Raw genomic sequence first — 23,871 nt, 5'->3', positions numbered from 1 at the left:
AACAGAAAATATGGACTCTATACCCTGGTGGCTCTACATCACAACATCACACATCCTCATTGCTCCTTATCTCTTTTACTGAACATTTGCGTCACAATCACAATTATTTTTAAACGCCACATTTTTTTTCAAACCGAGGCTTGCAAAGGTATAAATATTTTATCCTCCAGTATTTTTCTTCATTCAGCAAGAAAAGCGTGGTTCATTATATCACATCTCATTGTGTGAATTATCTATTTTAATTTGTTTAATGTTTCAGGATGTTTATAATACATCTGTGTTGATATTAGTTGATGTGGATGATAGCAAGTCAATAAAAACATCATGATGGACTTTGAACCAGATGAGTAAGTGTTCTGAATTATTATTATTAATTTTAATACTCAAACAATGTCATGTCTTGTTGGCCCTCATTTGAGTAAAACAGCTGTACAAATGGTTTCTTACGAAGTGTAGGACTATTAAAAAGTAGTCTGTAAGATACGACATTCATGCCACACTATCAGCCACAGTGTTTTTGCTAAGGTTTGGGAACCCCGGTAACAGAAAGGGGGAAAGAGGTAAAACTGGTAGTGCTTCCCATGCAATGTATCATAGTTTAGTTGGGGAACCCCGGTAAAATGATGTGGGAACCCCGGTAGATTTTACCTACTTACCGCCCTTAAATAAAACACTGCAGCCAACACTCACTTCAGAAGCCAAATACTCAGGGCTGAACAACACAATGTATCTACAGTCTAAGACTAAGGTACTGAGATACTGTTTGTTGTAGTATATTGTGTCATTGATAAGAAGTGTAGGAGACTGGCTAATGATGTATCTCAACAGCACAATGAACAGGCAAATGCAAACAAGAAAGACAAGTCATACATGTAATCTATGTAAAAAAAAAAACATTTTTATCGTATCAGTACAGTTGTTCAAAAATCACTGACATGTGAAAACTATTCAGTTCCATTCAAACTTTTTGGAACAGTTTACTGAGGTGCAAAACTAGTCAAAGATTCAAGGCTTTTTTTGTACCTTTACTCTTTTGTACTTATACCATAGAAAGGATAATGATTCAGCAGTTTTCTCTAAATCCTTTACAAAATATTCTACACAATCAAAGTAGGAAGATTTCATTCCATGACCGTCCTGACTGAAGTTTCTCGTTTGTGGATTATCTTCATTTGTGAAGTGTATCGGTAAAATTGAAAGTGTGGAGTAAAGAAAGAACTTACTGGACAAACAGTAGAGGTTAGAGGTCAATGAGGAGATCTTTATTGATAAATTTGGGTGGAGCAAAGCAGAGCCAAACATTTCCATCAAAATCTCCCTTTTTGAATTCTAATTGACTTAGAAGTCAACCATATACATGTACATGTAGGTTGGTTTGATTAATGACAATTGATTAATGGGGGGGGGGGGGCATACAATAGTTTGCTAGTGTTGCAAGCATGCGTTGTTAGCATGTCAGTGTGTTTGGGGAGGGTGTGGCGCTTAAATCTTGGTTCAACTACTCTCAGTGAAACATTTTCTTCATGAAATAGAAAATTGTAGAATATTTCTATTGGTCAATACATTAGGGTCATCTGAGGTTGACTTCTGATGAAGGATTATACTGAATGAACAAAAGAAGTACAGATTCAAAGAAATTCATTTGACACTAGGATGTTCATTTATTATCAAAAATATTTGAAAATATCATCCCAAGGGAAATTGCTTGTATTGTACATGTATAGGAAATGACTCAGCAGTTTTCTAAAATGTTCAGTATTGGGGCCCTCAGTCACCTAACCTAATTTAACTGAGTAAGTTTAGGTAACTGTTTCTTCATCATGACTTGCAGATATGTGTGAATGGAACAGATCTCAAATAATTGAATTGAAGAACAATTCTGTTATCACTCAGTCATAGCATCTCTCAAAACCACAGTAGCCAACAGTAATGATAAACCAATTTTTGCCATATACTGTACATGTACTCAAAAATTCACAAAAACAGTTTGATTTTGCTGAATTTTATTCCAATTATTCACTAATGTTAAAACCTTGACAACAAGTTATCAGTCTAAATTATAAAATTATTTAATCTTGTGCCATTTCAAATTTGGCAAGACTTGTAGACAAAGATTTTGAAAGATACTGTAATTAATAAGCAATTTTACTACATAACTAAAAAGACATGAAATATTAACTCAGACATGTTTACTAAATTCACTCAATGACATTTTATTTCAAGGACACAAATTTATCTTTCTATTCTTGATTTGTCCTACACCTAGATCTGTTTTGTGTTTGTTTTTTACAGTGTTATTAATCTGGATGACAGACCCACCACATCGTATCAAAGGAAAGCTGTACATATAACAGAATACAGAGACTATAGGGTCAACCCAGAACCTATAGTACTAGAAGAAACAGATATATTACTAGAAGAGTACTTATCACCTACAAGACTGGTAAGTTCACTTATCGCCACTATTCAGCTTCACTTATCATATATGTAACTTCTCATATCATAAGTTCACTTATCTCCATCAAAATAGTACATGTAAGTTAACTTATCGCAAACCGAATTTCACTTATCAGATAGGTAATTGTAAGTTCACATATTATAAGTTATTACCTACAAAACTGGTAAGCTTCTTCAAGAAAGTCATGACTACAAAAAAACTCTGGTCGGAGTCTAAATTGAGACATTATGTACTAGCTAGTGATGGGACTGAGTAGAGCTATCCTTGTTTTACACAATATCACCGACTTTAAGTTAACCAACAGAGCATAAAATACTGACATGGGGAGGTGTTATTTCACTTTGAAAACAAAATAAATTATATGCTTTCACTGCCGTTAAAGACATCACCAATACAGATAAGATATTACCAGTCCTGTTTTACATGTATTTAAATGATGTTGATTTGATTTGATTTGATATGATTTGATGTGATTTGACAGAGGGCACTGACTGGAGTGCATAATTTAGCAGATGTGAAATATCTTGAAATGAGAGTGGATACAACAGAAACGAGTCTAGGAAACTTTGGTAAGAATTCATTTAATACTGTTTATTGCTAATCTTCACCTACCATACCTGGTAACCATTATTTACTAGACTAGTACAAGCCTTTCATTATCTGTCAGGTTTCCTCACATTTATGTCCCCAAAAATACAAACCTTGCAATAGTTTGCCAAATAGTATGAACACTTTGCTGAAACAATTACATATTTCTATGAGGGAGACAACATTAGAAGTAATTGGGATATGAGATCCTTATCAAAGCTGACCAGCCATCCCCACTGAGTGACACAATAGCAGCACACACACAGTTAGGTATTAATTAAGATATACGCAGAGAAACTGAAGTTTTGATGAAGATACATAACTTTACTCAACATCTACATCTGTGTTTTAGATCTTATAATTAGTTGTGTGTGTGTGTGTGTGTGTGTGTGTGTGTGTGTGTGTGTGTGTGTGTGTGTGTGTGTGTGTGCTGCTGTTGCTGCTGCACAATCCATTGCAGCCTCTGGTATAAGCACATAGGATTAAAGCAATCACATTACAACCTCTATCCTACCATGTCCCCAATTATACAGCCGGGTTGACTGAAGGACAATCATGGTTCAAATCTTGTTCAAGGACTTAAAGCCATTCAGAAACAAACAGCAGCGACAGGGTTCAAACCTGCAGATTGCAAACCAGCCATTCTAACCATTCGACCATCTTGACTCCATTGCTCCATTAGAAGTGTATAATGCAGACTGATATTTACGAGTTATACTTTTTCCTTTTTACAGGTACAATGTTACCATGTTTAAAACAATTGAAACTTAACAATAGTATAATAGCATCTGTGAGAGACTTAGGTACATCATTACGCAATCTTACAGTTCTTTGGATGGCAAGGTGTGGTCTTACAGACTTGGATGGCATTAGTTCTATGACAAATTTACAGGTCAGTAAATATATTATTTGTTTCCATTTTTATCTCATAATTGAAATTGTGTGCATTTCTCTGTACAATAACAGTAATTCTATGACGTGACAAATTTTCGCCTTAGCTATGATTCGTATGAATGATGTGAAAACTCATAATTTTCTGTCAACAAGCTTATTAGTTATTAACATCTGTAAAAGCTTGTACAATGTTACTCACTGTTGACCACTGTCCCCTCTAATGATAGCCAAATTTTGTTGTTGTGGGTCAAAATGATATAAAAACTGGCATTTCTTGTGAGTCACTACATACATGTACTAAGAAATAGGGAACACCAAATTTTGGCGTGTCACTAGAAATTGAGTGCGTCAGTGGTGTGTCAAATTGGCTTAGAGGGTACACTTTAGAGGGCACACTGCTGAGAATAGTTTCAAGTAATTTATAAAAACTCATAAAACTCTGGCATTCCTTTGCCTTATATGACGACTGTTAGTGTTCTGCAAGTATATGTAAATATTGAAAACAGACTCTACCCAGTGATATGGTGAGTGATAAGAAAGTGCTAGAAATCCCACATGTTAGCATCGTTTTTGACTCTGTGGGTAGAAATTTTCATTACTAAGTATGAATCCAGAATCCATGACCATTCATTCTCACAGTACATGTATACTAGTTAGTGTCTATCATAGCTTGCCAATAGGTTGCTTTCTGGTGTAATTTTTGACATTAAAAATGTGCCACTGTCTCTTGTTTGACAGGAACTGTACCTTGCGTATAATGAATTAAGTGATGTTAGTCCTTGTAGTATGGTTGATAATTTACAACTTCTAGATTTGGAAGGGTGAGTATAAGTTTTAAGTTTTAAAACTGATTTTAATACTGTTGTATGAATGAGGAAGAAGTTTCAACTCAGTTTTTTTTCGCAGCATTAACACAGAATGTAGATTTATGTGATGTAAGATCATGAAATGACTCTCAAATGAGAACCCTAAGATTACCAAAATGCCTCTATATCCTGGAGTTACTTTTCCCTTTAACAAAATTGTGTTTGTGTATGTATTTGTATATTGAATATTGTGTTTATGCTTTGTAATATCACCCTACACCAACATGCGAAATTAGCACCGGTCCGTCGGCCCATAGTCTGTAAGGTATGCTGTGATGGGGCACCCTCAAACATCGGCCGGTGAGTGCGAAACATCACAACGTATCTTACAGTCTAGTCGGTCCAATACCAACAGAATTTCCATTTGGACCGACAGGTTCTCCCTTAATTTCACACACTGCCGTACACATGAATCCTATTTAGATATTCAATCAGTGCAATAAACCTTGCACTGTACTAATCATATGTTTACTGTATCGTTACAGCAATAATATTGATGATGTTTCCCAAGTGGAGTTTTTAGCATTATGTCCAAATTTAAATACCTTGACATTGGAAGGTAATCCAGTGTGTTTATCACCACATCCTAAGTACAATTCTAAGGTATGTATACTTCTTATATATGTTGGAACTTCTCAGTCAATACAAATGTAATGGAAACCAATAAACTATTTTCTGGTTACACACTTTTAAAAGAAGCGTCATGTTTTGTGCACTCGACATTAGGTGAAATCAACAATAATGTTTTCATCATTCACACTAATGTGAAATATGCCACGTTCAAACTTTTGCTGTTACTTTTTTTTCTTTTCTTTTTTCTTTTTGTCAGAAATAGTTCACTCATAACAAGTCTAAGACAAAATTCAATACCTACAGTGACTTTGTATTGTATCAATATGCAGATTGCATCATCTCATAATCAAAAGTTCTTGTGTATACATTTAGTTGACTGCTATAGTATGCTATCATCATCATGTACTGAAGGTAGATAAAACTCATCTTGGGGACAAATTTTACTGTAAACCAATTGAGTTCTTAAAACCTCTAGAAAATTTCTCATTTGCAAGTTTACTTGTAGTCCTTTTGAAAGTCTACAAGAAATTTGTGGGTTCACAGTCTCATTTTCAAACACAGGATTCAGTGGCCATATTGGATTCTAATATGGCTGATATGATTTGACTGTGATAATATTGTGACCTCTATTTGAAAAGTTTGTGCGATGACACCTGATTGTTTTTCTTGATTTTAACATTGATTTGATAGGTTGAGGGTTCCTATGACTACAGATTGTCAGTCAAGAAAGCTGTGCCTAATTTAATAATACTTGATGAAGAGGCTCTAGATGTCGTCAGCACTAGTCTGGGCAGGAGTAATATCAATACCAGTACAGATTGGTTGATTGTTAACCATGCCATCAAAGAAGGCTCAGAGGAAAGTCTAGAGGCAACAGGTAAGGGTGACACACATAGTGACAAATAGGGTGACACATAGGGTGATATAGATGTGTGTGTTCCAGTCTTGGTAGGTGTAATATCAACACCAGTAGTTGGCATGTTGTATGTCAAAATATGTAACATACATTGTGTACATATGTGTATAATAATATGTGATATACAATGTGTATGATAATACTGTATATGGTAATTCCTATTTTGTAGACTCTGGAAGGCCAGGAAGTTCTAAAGGTAGACCTTCAACATCTGCTAAGAGGCCAATGACCTCGGGAGGGAAGCCAGGTAGTAGTCATGGTAACAGACCAGGATCATCAGCTGGTAGGAGACCTGGTACGGCGACGACAGACAGACCAGACTCTAGTGGTAAGATAGAAAAATGAAACTGTTATTTCTAAACTTGATAAAAATGTCAAGTGCAAATACCCCTGAGTACCCACACTGGAACTCAAGCTGAATGGAGTATTACATATTACATATGTTTGTCCGAAACGGAAAAATTCTGTACAAATGACACTATGCGATAACTTGCTTTTTCATGTCGAATGAATGGTCATGTCCTCAGTTGCATATCATTTGCATGCAGGTATGCAATAATGTTTTCTGTATTGCATTGCAGTAAAAATACCACTAGTATAATATGTGTGTGCATCGGTGCAAGTAATCTCTGGTACATGTGTAGTAATATAGAATCAGAATGGTAGGCAATACTTGTAATTGTTGTATTTGAGGAAATGGTAAATGGAGAATATCAAACTTAGATTTGTTTATGTTGTTGTGTTTGACAGGTTCAGATATACAAGTGCAGCAAGATGACTCAAGTGATCTAACACATGGTAGTGCTTCTCCACTCTGTGGTAATCCTGTCAGAGCTCTCAGAAGTCGTAAGAAAAATACTTTCAAAACAGTAAGTCCTAATTCACAACACAAATATTTTGATCAGAACATGTTGTGTAGTGTTTTTGTTAAGTAGGTAGATCTAACAGGGTTCCTCTAATTTATTTTACCACAGGGACTGGAATCATATATGCAAAGATTTACATGTTTTTGACTTTTATGTTCTATGAAACTGATACTATAAATGGTGTGTGTAATTTATTGCCAATGTTTATCTTTTAGTTGTTATCAGCGAGTGCACTAAGTGTACACATAAGCTGCATATTGCACATATCTCTCCTCGTAAATATACAGTCGGAAGCTTGAATTTACATTTTTGTATATATATTATAACCCAAACCAGGACTATACAATACTTAGTAATATTGATGAGTAGACCTGCATTCCGAACCATCTACTGGAACATCAACTTGCAAGGGACATTCATTGTTTGGTATGCCATAGTGTACGTGTATGTTTTTCCCCCACACCAGTATTCAACACTAGAGGGCGCCATATTCCCCACTTACGGTTTGCATTGTACAATCTGCAATTGCTCAGCTAGTCTATGATCCCTTGTGTAAACAGTTGCCAGCTAACTATTGGTAATAATTATTGAAAAACCGTCAAAAACTTGTGTATAATTATCTTCACATATATGATTCCAGTCCCCTGTGATTGTCTGCTAGTATTTCCAAATGAGAGTTATGGTAGATTGTATGGCAAACACCCCTACTTTTCACCTTTTCGTTACAGTGGTTTCCCAACCTTAGCAAAAACACTATTGTGAAGCCATATAACATTCTCTATTCTAAAAAAAGAGTAGGTCTTGACGTTTTACCAAAATTATGCTAAAAACAATCAATCTTAAAGTAGTGAAACTAACTCTCAAAACAGCAAGTCCTGATGTGCATGTAAAGACCAAATTGTCTCTGTTTTATGCAAACTTTGTTGAAGTTGATGTGTGATTAAATACTATAAAGCCATAACTGTTCCAGCTAGTCAACTTTGCATAAAAATTACATCTAAACTTAAATGATCACGTGACTTAATACTTCATTCACTGACATTGTCAGTCATCAGTATTTTTAGATGTGGTGTATTATTGTATTCACTGATTTTTTTGTGTGTGTCGTAGGAAATTCCATACACAACCCTTCCAAGTTTATTTGCACAATATCACCATACACCTGAACATACTTATGATACTGTAGAGGATGATGAAGATTCTGGATCTAAAGAAGATGTCTTTGCTGAATTGAAAGCTTGGAGGAAAGATTATGAAATGTAAGAAAGGGAAATGGAGTGTTATTTTGACAGCTAAATAATGGGCAGGGACAGTGTGTGTGTGTGTGTGTGTGTGTGTGTGTGTGTGTGTGTGTGTGTGTGTGTGTGTGTGTGTGTGTGTGTGTGTGTGTGTGTGTGTGTGTGTGTGTGCTTAGAGCAAAGATTATGAAATGTAAGAAGCAGAAATGGAGTATTATTTTGACAGCTGACTAATGGGCAGGGACAGTGTGTGTCTGTGTGTGTGTGTGTGTGTGTGTGTGCTTAGAGAAAAGATAATGAAATGTAAGAAACAGAAATGGAGTATTATTTTGACAGCTGACTAATGGGCAGGGACAGTGTGTGTGTCTGTGTGTGTGTGTGTGTGTCTGTATGTGTATGTGTGTGTGTCTGTCTGTTGTGTCTGTGTGTGTGTGTGTGTGTGATGTGTATGTTAGTTTGTGTGTATATGGTATCAGTTGGTTTTATATGTTTATGTGTGTGTTGGTGTCAGATTGATAAGGATAAAAGACTATAACAGGAAAAATATTGATTATAGAGAAAGTGACTTGGGGCATGATGGAAAAGATGGCAGGCATGGAGGGAGGGTGGGGGAACAGTAGGAGATATACTGTTTTAAAAAAAGAAAAGACAGTGTAGCCCACAGTAAGAGATATAGTTGATAAAGATGGTAATACTTTGTAACATTTAATTGTTAGTTGGGATCAGACACAGGCAAGTTTCGCAAATCACAAAGTTCATATATCCTATACACTTTCAGACGTATGAAGGAAAGACGGAAGGCATCACAACCACAGGTGTTAAAAATTACACACAGTGACAATAGCTCTGATGATGATGATGATGATAATGACACAGGTATTGAGGTGTCGCCTCCAGACTCTGTATCACCTGACTCAGCTGGTAGAATACATTCACCTCCTACAACACTGACACCCAGACAAGCCCCACCACCCAGAATGCCGGCAAGGCCAAAAACTGCAGGTAAACATCACATATACTCACAATACTTTTTGCTTCATGTGTGATGCATGAGAATAAAGCTCGCTACTCCCAATAAACAGTGTGTTATATCAGCTGGCAGTATACAATGTTTGTCAAAAGCAGCATTAATATACTTGTTCCCTCTTTCTGTTGCCGGGGCTCCCCAGCCTTAGCAGAAATATTGTGAAACCTATCATTTCATACACTGAAATGTGTTAACACTATTGTTAAAAGTTTCACATGCCCTCCACCAATAAATTGTTTTCTAGACAGCAGCAAATGCAAATTTAATGTTTGTATTTCACTGACTATGCTGCCATAGAAAGTATCGTAGTGAAGCAAATTTTAGAAGGTTAAAATTAAAATTCTATCAAAAGGCATCAATGATGTATGGAAATAATGCTGACTGTTATTTTCATCCATTTGTAAAAATCTGAAGGCGATTTTAGAATGAGACGTTTTAAACCACCCGCTGCCAAGGATGAAGGAACTGAAGCAAGACATAAAAATGTAAGCATGGGAAATGATGAGGAAGTGCTTGTTATAGACAGGGAAGAGGTCCGGAGTCCCGGAACACCACCAGGACTTATCCTCGGAGCCATTGATGAAAGACCACACTCGGGTCCAGTTATAGGAAACAGAAAGTTTAAGTAAGTTTTCTCTCCATGTGCTCTTTGACTCTAAGTTTTAGAAATTTAGTGTATTTGTTGCCTCCATTATTGTAATATTATATGCAATCAAGTAAGTGATGAAGCTGTCTGTTATTTATTTCTAATTTTTCTTCTGTAAACACAACATTTAAAAAATCATGTTTTTTTTATCTCGCTGCAGCAATCAAAATTTATTGTATTCACCGTGTGTCCATCTGTTGATATTTTTTTCATTTTCATGAAATAAAAGTTAACTGATAGTGCCCTCTTCGATATACCAGTCGAATGTAATAATTTTTTCACATTGGGTAAGCTATAGTTATTTTGTGTAATACCATCCTCTTCCACCAACTTTTAGCAGTGAATGTAATCCCTTTGTATAGCGCCCTCATCGGTGTAACTGTTGAATGTTATCCTTTTGTTTTTAATTCACAGTAACAGCGCCCTCATCAGTGCAAATGTTAAATGTAATTCTTTTGTTTTTTTCTTTTCGTAACAGATCAGATATTCCAGTTGATAAAACACAACCAAAGATAATAGACCGTAACCAGCCCATTATCAGAACTTCAACATACACACCTCCAAACTTAGTACAGAGGTTCTCTGGTTTAGCGAGACCTGCCACAGCCAAGGCAGCTATGCAGAGATTACCAAACAAACCTATGAAACCAGTGTAACACATGTCCAAGTGAAAAGTGTCTTACTTTTTGTCAGTGCTGGTTTGTTGCTTTTTTTAAAATGTGATCTCACACTGCGTTGTTACGTTTTGAACACTGCTGTATGTCTATGTGTGTATGTAAAGTCATACAGTTTCAAAGTTTGGTGCCACAAAACTTCTAGATGTTTTTTTTAATGACATGTCAAATAGCACTATGAATGTAAGACTTCTACAACATGGTGTATCCAATCAGTAGACTATTAGACCAGAGGAATAGCAATTAGTAAAAGTTTTCACAATGTTGTCCGTCCTCTGTAAGTAGCAGATGATAGGCTGAATGCAAAAATCAAAACGTACCAAGAGACATGACAAAGTAACAGCTGTTGAAATATCAAAAATGACATTGATAATTGACAAACTACTTTCTTGTGCTTTTTGAAAAACAAAAACAAATGTGTACTATTGCTGCTTTGTCAGTTTCGGTATGCCATGCCAGGGTGTTGTTGTGTATTGGCCAACTCCTTTCATAAGAACAGGACCGTTGAGGGCAGCATAACACTGTGTATCTTACAGTCTAATGCTGCTGTGTATGTAGAAAGTGTTATAAATGACTGGCAGTGTTTGTATCACCACTACAAGTACTCTAAGTAGAACACTATAATAATCAGAGACTCTAGACTTAACCATGTGACTTCGCTAAAATAAAGGTGTTACAGGGGGTGACAGTATAAGACACATTTCACTTATCTATTCTACCTTGTCATTGGAAACGTTGTAACATTCAGAAGAACACCTTGGACTTTATTTCTTTCTGTTTCTACTTCTCTGCTGCCCTCTCATCCCCTTATAAAACTCACAGTAAATTGACTATGTACTAAAATCTACGGTGTAACTTTTCAACCAGAGAAACTCAAGTTTTACATGAACATTCAAAATATTAAAATTAAAAAGTCACTAGTAGACTGGTGTACTGAATATACAGGTTTTGTTCTAAATCTGTCACCAAATGTAACAATTGCTGCATATCTGTTATTTGTACTTTAAACATTCAATTCCGTCCGACTGTAAGTCCTAAAATTGATGTATCTGTTAGCATATAATTGTAGATAATACAACACACTCTTTGTACATTTGATTATTGTAAATAGAAATATTAGAATACATGATTTAACAAGGCGACTTAAAATGATTAATATTCAAAATGACTTGAGGTCAGAGGTCAAGTGTGAAGAGGTCAGAGGTCACATAATTAGATGTCAGAAGTGACACGCTGGGGTTATAAACCAATTTATGGATTATAAATCCACAGTTATACTTTGTGAAATTGTTTTTGACAAAATCCACAAATCTGCAAATACGAACGATTTATACTGCTTAAATACGATTTGACCTGCTAGCCTTGTCTACTTTCTGCCACTGGAGGGCAGAGTACAATTATACAATTATACAGTCTGTCAGTTATAACATTGTAGGGTATATTCTATGCAGTGCAGTAAATTTATCTTGCATTTTAATTTCTTTATCACTATGACAAATGTCATCTAATCTTTACATTGTTTAAGTGGGCTGTACTTTAAACAAAAAACAGTCTTGACTGTGTACGTAGTTAGCTGTTATAGTAAAGAGCTTATCACAGAATGGAAATTCTCATAGTGAATGTATGCCTTTGTATTCATATATTTGAACTATGGGGGGAATTCCTGTAATTTAGTCAATGGAAATATAAATCTTCCTGAAGTTTCTGATGCTATTTCTGTGTGTGGGATCACTTTTGATGATGCAAGACAGAACCAATGTAAAACCACTGTTGTGACATGTCATTGATCTGTGAATTGACATGCACATTAGAATAGTCATGGTTACCCAGACTCTCACTGTTTAGGGCTCTTCTATGAGACCACCCAGACAAGAGTCTGTGGAAACTTTCAACTACCCCGCATGGGAGTCATGTATTACATTTCTTCCGTGATAAAAAAATGAGCTTTTAAGGCCTGTTTGTTGTAAGTTAGATGTATCACTCACTTGAGAAGTGATAACTTGTCAAGAAAGTAACTAAATCGTTTAGCCTACAATGCTGGATGTGAAGTATTCCCCAGCATGCACTGCTCTAGAAGCTACTTCCTGCATGGGCAAGTTGGAATCTCTTTTCCCCAGACTCTTGTTTGGGGAGGTCTTGTAGGCAGAGCCTCCAGCTGCGGGAGTCTGGGTAACCGAGCTGCGACCACATTAGAATGGTTCATGTGATCAGTATAAGGGAAGATGCATGCAGTGTTTTACAGTGTTTTTTACTAAGGTCTAGGAATCCCAGTTGCAGGGGAGAGAAATCTTGATATATTTGCAAAGCTTTCAACCATTTACCATAATTTTGGTAAAATGCATGGGGAGCTTTGGTAGATTTTACATACTTACACCACTTAACAAAACACTGTTTATTGAAGTAAACTTGTCACATACATTTTTTGAGCCTTCCAGTGTTTTTACTGTCTAGATTACTTGGTGACTATACCTGTATCAACAAGGCACTGCTGATCTTCTATGTACTACCTGCCAAAATAATAGTTTAGATGGTATTTGTCTTAACTTGTCAAAACTAAGATACCATAGTCTTATTCACCCTTACCCCGTCTACCATTTCCATATCTCAAAGCCAATTGAATATTTTATTGTTTCGTTTGTGTACATTTCTTTACACTTTATCATAATAGTTGACTTTATTGGTGCCATTAGAAATACTAATATGCAATTTCTTAAAATGATGTGTTATTTACTTTGCAACAACTGCCCATGGTTTAATTTTATTTTTATTTCAAGAGAAATAGAATACTTGTAAAGCAATAACTGGAAAACATTGACTTCTCAAGGTAGAATACACCTTGGGGACAAATTTCCCTGAAAATCAAAGTTCTTTAATTCTCTCAAACTTTCCCATACAAAAGTTTGTTCCTGGTCCTTTTGAAATAATAAAATAATTTGGGATTAGCTGTCTTGTTTTCAAGGAAATCAACCATCTTTTATTTCCCATAGAGTTAACACAGTATTGAATGGCCCTATTGGATTCAGTGGCCATATTGGATTCTAAAATGGCTTACTTGTGATATCATTTTGATGTCTGTTTCAAAAATATGTACGGTCACCCAGATTTTTTTATTGATCGAATGGAAAATAGTTTTCTGGTAACAAATTAACAGCAAAAATTTACAAAGTTTATTTCCGAGGGCCATTCTGTGTTAAAAGCAAAGCCTGTTATATTTCGGACTCTTGCATTGTTATCAACCAATGAAAAGATTCATATGGTGTCACATTATTCTTAACCAATGAAAAGCATCACATGGTGTCACATGATTTCTAAAGTCAATGCGTCATCTTGCATAATTAATCCACATATTCATGTCCCCTCTCTATGATACGTCAGTCAAGTTATTGTGTGTCATCATTTATAGTACATGACAGTGAAAACTTGGAAATGTTCTTTTTTGTGGTGTCTGCAAAGTCTCGTGTGTGAAATTACATTTTCCAAAAATTCACCATGAATTTATACAAAATGTGTGCTGTGTAGGTATAGCGTAACAAGTTTGTGACATTACAAGCAAAGATTTAGGTTACAGCTGTCCACCCCTGTATAATGTGTATTTTGGTACAATCTGCATTGTTTCTGTATGGTTTAGCACTTTCCATTTGTTAAATAGGGACAAGAGGTATGTCACTTTTAATGTAAGTTTGGCATTTGTATCAATGAATTATAAATATTTTGAGTTTTGAAAGCCTAGCTGTACAGTGTGTACATCAATTTTTGTACAATAAATGTCTTTTAAGTTGCAAGTAAGTCAGTGTGTTTACTTTAGTATATAGAAGCCTTTTAGTTGGAGCTATGCTTTTTTTTCAGTGACTCTTCACTGTACTCTGTCTATCTATGGGACTCCCACAACAAGCGTTTTCTATACTTACTCCTTTTTCTTGTTGTAACAAGTCTTCTGAGCATGAAGACATAGCCCCCAAAGTGTATGTGTTGTGAAATCGTGTCTGAAATAAGTTCGTACAATTAGCTTGCAATTTGTGTTATTCCATAACGTCATGTTTAGCAATATTTGCTCATAGCATAAAGTGGTATCCATTGACATTCTGTAGAAATGGACATCCAGTATATATAGATAAGTTATTGATAAATGAGACTAAGTCGTTTGATTCAGTAGCTTTTACCTGATGATGATGATGATGATGATGATGATGTTGTTGATGTTGTTGTTGTTGTTGTTGTTGTTGTTGTTGTTGTTGACACTAAGTGTGTCTAATGAAAATCAAAATTTAGAGTTCTTTGTACATATAGTCTCCTCTATTGCGCCTAGTCAAAGAAGGACCGTGATTTAGATATTTGCTAACTCGTACCTGGGTGCAGTTGAACATCTTCAACTAAAGATATCATTCGTTCAAAAGTCACACATCATAGCACATTCCAGTCAGGAATTTACAAACTCCTGCATCAGATTATCATATTAACTCATACTTGGGATTGGTAAGATTACTTCGGAGCAGGTATATCCTTTCAATAAGCAAGACCTGTGATTATCTATGAGATTATAGTTTCTGTAATCTGGCTGTCAGTATTCACATTGTCATTGTATTTGTCATCATTCCAATTATTTATTACAATCAAAAAGGCATATATTTCAGCCTAATTGACAATGTGACAATGAATGCCTCATAGTGTTTAGAAGAATAAAAACAAAACAATACCAAAATAACTTACTTGTTATAATCGTGTCGCGTGGTGGCCATTATTCTTGTGTTAAGTACTCTATTTGTGTAGTGTCTTGGCAGATTAAAGTATGCTTACCATGATGGTTAATTTGAGTTGTTCGTGACCGGAATTTATAGTTTTTTAATTTGATCTCACTCATCGAATTATAACGGTTGTATTTAATACGTACCGACCTTCATTGGATGTGTTGAACTTCCTGTCCAGAATATGCAAACTGACCTTGACCTCGATCAATTGGGACTAAAAGTCATTATAATAATACGTGCCCTTACAATCACGATAACATTGATTGAAATTTGGACCTCGTCGGCGGAGATTATTTTAAAATCAATATCTGATATTTGAATGATAACCATGCCATGGTAGTTTACACTCACAAAGCTTATAACACCAACTCCTCCATAGTAACGTTTATTTAGCCGTGTTTAAATGCTACCCAAAGCGTTGGTTAGCGTACCTTATGTGTATACCATTTAGCTGTCGAAATATTAAGCACAGTATTTGACATGTACGGTATCAATAATCCTCTACTGGTGTTGATATTGAAAAACATTTAAGTTAATTTGTGCAGCTGGTGATAACCACACACATACGCCTCCTTATTTATCTTTCTAACAGTGTATATTGTATACTTATTAGTTTAGTTCCTGACGACCGTGTTCCGATGAAGAAAACGCTAATGTATAATCGGAATACGGTCGTGTATAATCGGAATACGGTCGTCAGGAGCTAGACTATATATACTTATCAATGTTAATGTGTTCTTCTGTCCACACAGAAACATAAATTATCTGATTACATATCTGTTAGTATGTTTAAACTGTTCATTGGGTGTATGTCCTCATATCTACGTTGTTTTATATATTGATATGGCTGAATAGTCCATACGGCGCTGTGTCCTCATATGCTATTAAGCGTTTCTTGAAGTTGTTGCGAATCATGTGACGCTTTACATACATGGCATCCACTTTAATTTGAATGGTCATAGACAAATGGAAAAAATATCCAAACGACTGGACTGAATATATTTGACAAGTATATTTGGTGGTAGCAATCTTTCTTCTCTTTTTTTTGGAAATAAGTCTAAATTGAAGTCATTCATATAATATTTTGTAAAAAAAAATATTGCTGGGAATTGTTCCCTGCGACTTCTTTTTTTTATGCAGACAAATACCTACCTAAGGACAACCACACATTCAGCTTTCAAACTATGCACTGCCAACATTTATTTCAAAATAAATTCAATGACAAGATATAAATACATTTTTTATAGAAACAGAAAATTCACTTTATCTCTTACTACGATGTAAAATTAATTAATAGCATTTCAGAAAAACCATGTTGATCCACTTCCGAAAGAAGATATCTACATACAACGCTTGTATATCCTTACCTTCATTCGAAAGAAAACTATTTTGGTCATACGAGTTTTTTAAAGATCTGTATGAATCCAGCTCTACGGTGCCCTATCTTGCATTTTGTATATAATTTATCACTGGTCTTCCGGGTAATTTAGGGTGCAAACACAAAGGGTTGGTCAGGTGACTGATACCATATTATACTACGGGGTACACCTCCAGTTCACAATGGCGTCCAAAGAACTACAGTTCCTCAAGAAAATCAACGAGAATTTCCTGGTCTGCACGATCTGTTCTGAGCGGTACAAGAATGCTAAATGTCTGCCGTGTCTACATAACTTCTGTGAACCCTGTCTACGTAAACTGGTGACTGAAAGTGGTATAACCTGTCCGATATGCCGTAGAACTTATCAAGTAAACGATGGTGTCGAAGGTATTTCCAACAATATCTTCATAAACGAATTACTTGAAATGTTCGACAAGCGAGACAGTGGTCCTACAGAGTCGATGAAGTGTGATGCATGTCAACTTGGAGAGAGTGTGAAGCACTGTGTGGAGTGTAGCATCGATATTTGTTCCCACTGCGCCATTTCGCATAGTCGCGTTCCTTTAACTAGGTCACACACCTTGATTACCCTAGAAGAATACATGGCCGCTAAGTCCGACGACCCTGCTTCAGTACAACCTCCAGTATACTGCACTCTGCACCCAAGCTACGAAGTCGAATTCTACTGTGATAAATGCGACTCTGCAATCTGTCTGAAGTGTACTGCACTCAATCACCGTGGCCATGACTACCGATGTGTCAAAGAGGCAGCCAAGCAATACATCGAACATTTGTCTGTCATGGTCGACAAAGTGAAAGTAAAGGAAACAGAAGCTAATGACAGCAAACTGGCAGTGAAGGAAGTAACAGAATCTCTGGATGAATGCTATCAGACAGAGGGAAAGAAAACGACAGAACACACCAAGACGACAATAGACAAAATAACTTCTATGATACAACAAAACTGTGACTCACTTCTGAGCGAGATGAAAGACGAGTATGATGGCAGAAAAGTGAACTTAAATGCACAGATGAAACAACTGGAAGTAACAGAGAACGATCTATCAAATGCGAGAGAGTATGCTGAGAATTTGATGCGTTATGGGAATGCTGCACAAGTGATGTCTGCTAAGAAAGGAGTGTCAGCTCAGATGGAAGAACTACTGAAAGTAGAGACAAGGACAGATCCCACAGAGAATGACTACATGGAGTTCCAACCATGTGATGACTTCTGTAAAGAAAAAGTGGTGGGAAAACTCGTTACAACTAAAACCAATGGTGGTTTGACCAAATCATCTAGTCCTGGAGGTACGAATCTTACGGGAAAGAGCAAGGACGGTGTTGTTGCTATGGGAACAAAGATGAAGATGGCATCAACTGAAATTGGAGAAGCTTCATCTGTAGTGACGTTAGATGGTAAAACCTATGAAAAGACGGAAAGTGCAACTCCAAAATTTCATGGAAAGATTGAAGGTAAGCTTAGCAGAACAATATGTGAGACCCCAACACCAGGATTACATGTGAGGATTTCTTGGTGGTATAATACTCAAATTTTGTTTGCAAAAACTTCGGGCTTTAAAAATACCTCACCTAGTAATATGTAAGAGACAATAAGTGCATCATAGTCGACTGGTCATATTCAAGCTAAAATCTCAAATTATGACACCTCCTATCACTGCCATTCTTCCTGGACTATATATAGTACTACTATTAACAGCTACTTCTCTTAGCCTTTGTCTTCGAGTTGATATAGCTCACAGTTAATTTGTACCTACAAATCATGAAATGCCATTGCTTCGGTGGCAATAGTTATACATTGCTGTGTTGGGAGTGTGTAGTTTTATGACCGGGGTGGCCCGGCAAGTAGTAGTGAAACAGATAGACATAGGTACGTGAGCCCTTATCGAAACACCCTCCAACAAATGAATAAAATATTAAAGATTACCCCACTCCCAGATCCTTTGGAGATATAATTGTACCATGAGTCATGATCGTGCTATCAATTAATACTGTACTTGTATTCTACACGGTAATGTATTGGTATTCATTGATAAACTACATAACATTGAGATTCAACTCCAGAGTCCATAAGAGATAATTCTTTAATGTGGACATATGTATAAAAATAAACTGGCATTTTATTTGGATTTTTTGATCATGGACAGCTAGATCTACTATGTTCTTATACTTGAAAAAACTATGTGAAACTGCATAGACCAAGTCCTTGTTTGTTACTCAAGTTGTGAATTTTTTTTATTTTTTTTTAATTTTTTTTTTACAAAGTTGTAAACTTTTTAGACATTGTTTTAGCTTTATGAAATTTATTGAGGACTCGGTATTTGTTATAAGATATCAAACCATATGCATGTATGCATACATATGTAACTCTCTCTCTCTCTCTCTCTCTCTCGCTCGCTCGCTCGCTCTCTCTCTCGCTCGCTCGCTCTCTCTCTCTCTCTCTCTCTCTCTCTCTCTCTCTCTCTCTCTCTCTCTCTCTCTCTCTCTCTCTCTCTCTCTCTCTCTCTCTCTCTCAAATCAAGCCTCAGGAACAGTCTAAGTAACCCCCCGCCTAAAAATACAGAACACTCCCTAATCGTGAATGTATATGTCTTATACGTAGGTGAACCAACGGCAGTGGACTCGGAGATGTGCCACAGTCCATCACCAGTGATACACAAACCAATGCGATCAGAGAAGCCAGCTACAACAGATACCAAAGCTGAGATGCCAGCTACCAAAGATACCAAATTTGAGAAGCCAGCTACAAAAGATACCACAGATCAAGGAGCTATAAGGAAGGAATTCAAAGGTTTGTTGATAATCTTATCAAAAATATATGTAGATTAATTACTTTGTAAAGTCAGTAACCATTCATATAGCATATAACATAACAAGCTTCTACATAGAATGATATGTATGTCTTGACCATAAATTAAATACAAGGCAAAACATATGAAATGTCTGTCTGTCTGTCTGTCTGTCTGTCTGTCTGTCTGAATGGTATATATTTTATACTCGGTATTTTGCCAGATTATATTTACTAAAAAAGTTGAGCGACTTTAGAGAGTCAATCACTGGCTCGATATTTATTATGGTGTTTTTACGAATTACGTTCAGGACATAAACAAATACAGATATTGATATTGGAAAGGCATATATATTTTATGTGCTTTTGGCCCATAGTCATTGTCTGTATCTGTTTGTATAATTCGTAACAAAAAATGTGCGTGGCATAAAAACATTGTGCTGCCTAATTGAAACTCTAAAGTCTCTCTAGTTCTGTAGTATTAACTTCATTTATACAAACCAAAACTATTTTCCACAATGATACATATGTAGTTCTTGTTCAGATAAAATATTTTGTTTCCAAAAGTAAATATTCTTTCCTTGACAACTCAATCGTTTTAGCATATTTGAAAGAATACATGAAGCAGCTGCTATATTATAACACAACTTTTGCTTTCTTTCCTATGCTGTAGGAAAACTAGTATCTAGTGCAACTGTTCCGAAAACAGAGAAAACTTTTGGTGGTGGCAAGGTTACTTACCATGATCCTGAAGAGGAAAAGTTTGATAAACGTAGGTATATTATTATCGATATCACTAAATCATTATTCAGGTGATACTCACTGTATGTGATATCCCATGCTATATTATAGTGGACTACTGGACTAGTGTCCTGTGACATCGCTAGCTGTATGCTATACCATGCCATGCTATATTATAGTGGACTACTAGACTAGTGTCCTGTGACATCACTAGCTGTATGCTATACCATGCCATGCTATATTATAGTGGACTACTAGACTAGTAAACTGTGACATCACTAGCTGAATGTTATACCATGCCATGCTATGTTATAGTGGACTACTAGACTAGTGTCCTGTGATATCACTAGCTATATGCTAGCTATACAATGCCATGCTATATTATAGCGGACTACTAGACTAGTAAACTGTGACATCACTAGCTGTATGCTATACCATGCCATGCTATATTATAGTGGACTACTAGACTAGTGTCCTGTGACATCACTAGCTGTATGCTATACCATGCCATGCTATATTATAGTGGACTACTAGACTAGTAAACTGTGACATCACTAGCTGTATGCTATACCATGCCATGCTATATTATAGTGGACTACTAGACTAGTAAACTGTGATGTCACTAGCTGTATGCTATACCATGCCATACTATATTATAGTGGACTACTAGACTAGTAAACTGTGACATCACTAGCTGTATGCTATACCATGCCATGCTATATTATAGTGGACTACTAGACTAGTAAACTGTGATATCACTAGCTGTATGCTATACCATGCCATGCTATATTATAGCGGACTACTAGACTAGTAAACTGTGACATCACTAGCTGTATGCTATACCATGCCATGCTATATTATAGCGGACTACTATAGACTAGTAAACTGTGACATCACTAGCTGTATGCTATACCATGCCATGCTATATTATAGTGGACTACTAGTCTAAGACTAGTAAACTGTGATATCACTAGCTGTATGCTATACCATGCCATGCTATATTATAGCGGACTACTATAGACTAGTAAACTGTGACATCACTAGCTGTATGCTATACCATGCCATGCTATATTATAGTGGACTACTAGACTAGTAAACTGTGACATCACTAGCTGTATGCTATACCATGCCATGCTATATTATAGCGGACTACTATAGACTAGTAAACTGTGACATCACTAGCTGTATGCTATACCATGCCATGCTATATTATAGCGGACTACTATAGACTAGTAAACTGTGACATCACTAGCTGTATGCTATACCATGCCATGCTATATTATAGCGGACTACTATAGACTAGTAAACTGTGACATCACTAGCTGTATGCTATACCATGCCATGCTATATTATAGTGGACTACTAGACTAGTAAACTGTGATATCACTAGCTGTATGCTATACCATGCCATGCTATATTATAGTGGACTACTAGACTAGTAAACTGTGATATCACTAGCTGTATGCTATACCATGCCATGCTATATTATAGTGGACTACTAGACTAGTAAACTGTGACATCACTAGCTGTATGCTATACCATGCCATGCTATATTATAGTGGACTACTAGACTAGTAAACTGTGATGTCACTAGCTGTATGCTATACCATGCCATGCTATATTATGGTGGACTACTAGACTAGTAAACTGTGATGTCACTAGCTGTATGCTATACCATGCCAGGCTATATTATAGTGGACTACTAGACTAGTGTCCTGTGATATCACTAGCTGTATGCTATACCATGCCATGCTATGTTATAGTGGACTATTAGACTAGTGTCCTGTGATATCACTAGCTGTATGCTATACCATGCCATGCTATATTATAGTGGACTACTAGACTAGTAAACTGTGATATCACTAGCTGTATGCTATACCATGCCATGCTATATTATAGTGGACTACTAGACTAGTGTCCTGTGACATCACTAGCTGTATGATATACCATGCCATGCTATATTATAGTGGACTACTAGACTAGTAAACTGTGATGTCACTATAGCTGTATGCTATACCATACTATCCTATGACATCCCATGCTATGTTATAGTGGACTACATTATAGACTAATGTCCTGTGGTGTCACTATCTTTGTGTTATCATGATGCATTCCCATCTTACCCACATGTCATAGCCCTTACAGAACTGACATGTATGTGAGAAGCATGTGAGAAGCATGTAGAATAACCATGCACATGCTTATTCTACATGCTTATAAGTATATAGGCATGTATGGGCAAATACGCAGTTCATAAGCATGTGTATAGGCCGAATTATTTAAATGAGCTAAGTATGCGCATGCTTATACACATGCTTATTTTAAGCATGTGCATAATTTATACGCATGCTTATTTAAGCATGTACATACTTGTGAATAAGCATGTGCATGCTTGTGAATAAGCATGTGCATGCTTGTGAATAACCATGTACATGCTTAAATAAACATGCAATATAAGCATGCACATACTTAGCTCATTTAAATAATTCGGCCTATACACATGTTTATGGACTGCTTATTGGTCAATAACCATGTACATGCTTGTGAATAAGTGTGTACATACTTGTCAATAAGCATGTGAAAATTCTATACAGCACATGTGCTAGTTACTCTACATGCAGATTTTGACAAGTAATTCACCATTATTTAGTAAAAAGGTGCCAAATATGAACTCTGAGAGACCACAAACAGACCTGACATATATACTTCTGATAGCTTTCAGTTTGTGACAGAATGCTGAAAGATGAGTTGTACTAGGCCCACAGGCACTCGAATCAATCTGTATGATTCGGGGAGGAAAAATGAATATGAATAAGAGAAGGTATGAAGGTACTCAACATTTGAACTGCTGACCATGATTGCACCCTCAGCATAATGCTGGCCATCCTGAATTACGACATTTCATCACAAAATTTGTTATATAAATAAGTCATGATTCTAGCTAATGAATAGCTAAAAGGTACTAATTAAATAATAACTTCTTGTTGCCATCGCTGCATACTTTGCCCTTTCGTCAAATCAGAAGCCACAAGTGTATGCTAATGAGGGTCTGCAGTTCAAATGTTGAATACCTTCATACCTTCTCTTAGGCCAGAAAAAAAAAATGTTCAACAGGCAACATAACCCGACACATTGGGTAGGTAGGTCAATTTTTTTTGGGAGAAAGATAATTATTACCGTGATTGCTACTGATTGGAAGGATACATCCTCAAAAATGCAAACTTTTTTGAAAATAAGACAATATAGGAGACCATTTAGAGGCATAAAATATCAAACAAAAAACATAATTTAAAGTCTTACAAAGCTTGAATGTGGATTTAAAATACCAGAATTTAGAGACAATTATGACATACAGTACATTTTATCTGGCTATGGAGTGTAATTGTTGTGGCAAAGCTGAAAGGTATTTTGCAGATGTGGTAAATGACTTCTCCTGAACTTTAATTTGATTCCAA

General features: G+C 36.1%; 1 protein-coding gene across 1 annotated transcript; it reads left to right on the top strand.

Annotated features, from left to right (window-relative positions):
* Positions 1–267: 267 nt before the first annotated feature.
* On the top strand, positions 268–14,474 carry LOC144448336 (leucine-rich repeat-containing protein 56-like). Its single transcript, XM_078138540.1, has 13 exons — positions 268–347; positions 2,293–2,443; positions 2,940–3,027; positions 3,781–3,938; positions 4,679–4,761; positions 5,292–5,409; positions 6,070–6,256; positions 6,465–6,623; positions 7,046–7,164; positions 8,272–8,420; positions 9,178–9,401; positions 9,841–10,051; positions 10,551–14,474. Exons 1-13 carry the CDS (start codon positions 325–327, stop codon positions 10,726–10,728), a joined length of 1,848 nt encoding a protein of 615 aa, XP_077994666.1. The 5' UTR covers positions 268–324; the 3' UTR covers positions 10,729–14,474.
* The last annotated feature ends 9,397 nt before the right edge of the window (positions 14,475–23,871 follow it).

Source organism: Glandiceps talaboti, chromosome 17 (assembly GCF_964340395.1).
Source record: "Glandiceps talaboti chromosome 17, keGlaTala1.1, whole genome shotgun sequence".
Classification (NCBI taxonomy): Eukaryota; Metazoa; Hemichordata; class Enteropneusta; family Spengelidae; genus Glandiceps; species Glandiceps talaboti.
Note: the sequence above shows the minus strand (reverse complement) of the source record. Positions and strands in the feature narration are given on the sequence as shown.

Excerpts from the sequence above, each read along its gene's own strand:
- LOC144448336 (XM_078138540.1), top strand. The coding sequence starts at position 325 with ATGATGGACTTTGAACCAGATGA. Across the intron at positions 3,939-4,678 it reads GTTCTATGACAAATTTACAG|GAACTGTACCTTGCGTATAA; the intron begins GTCAGTAAATAT and ends CTTGTTTGACAG. Across the intron at positions 6,257-6,464 it reads GGAAAGTCTAGAGGCAACAG|ACTCTGGAAGGCCAGGAAGT; the intron begins GTAAGGGTGACA and ends CCTATTTTGTAG.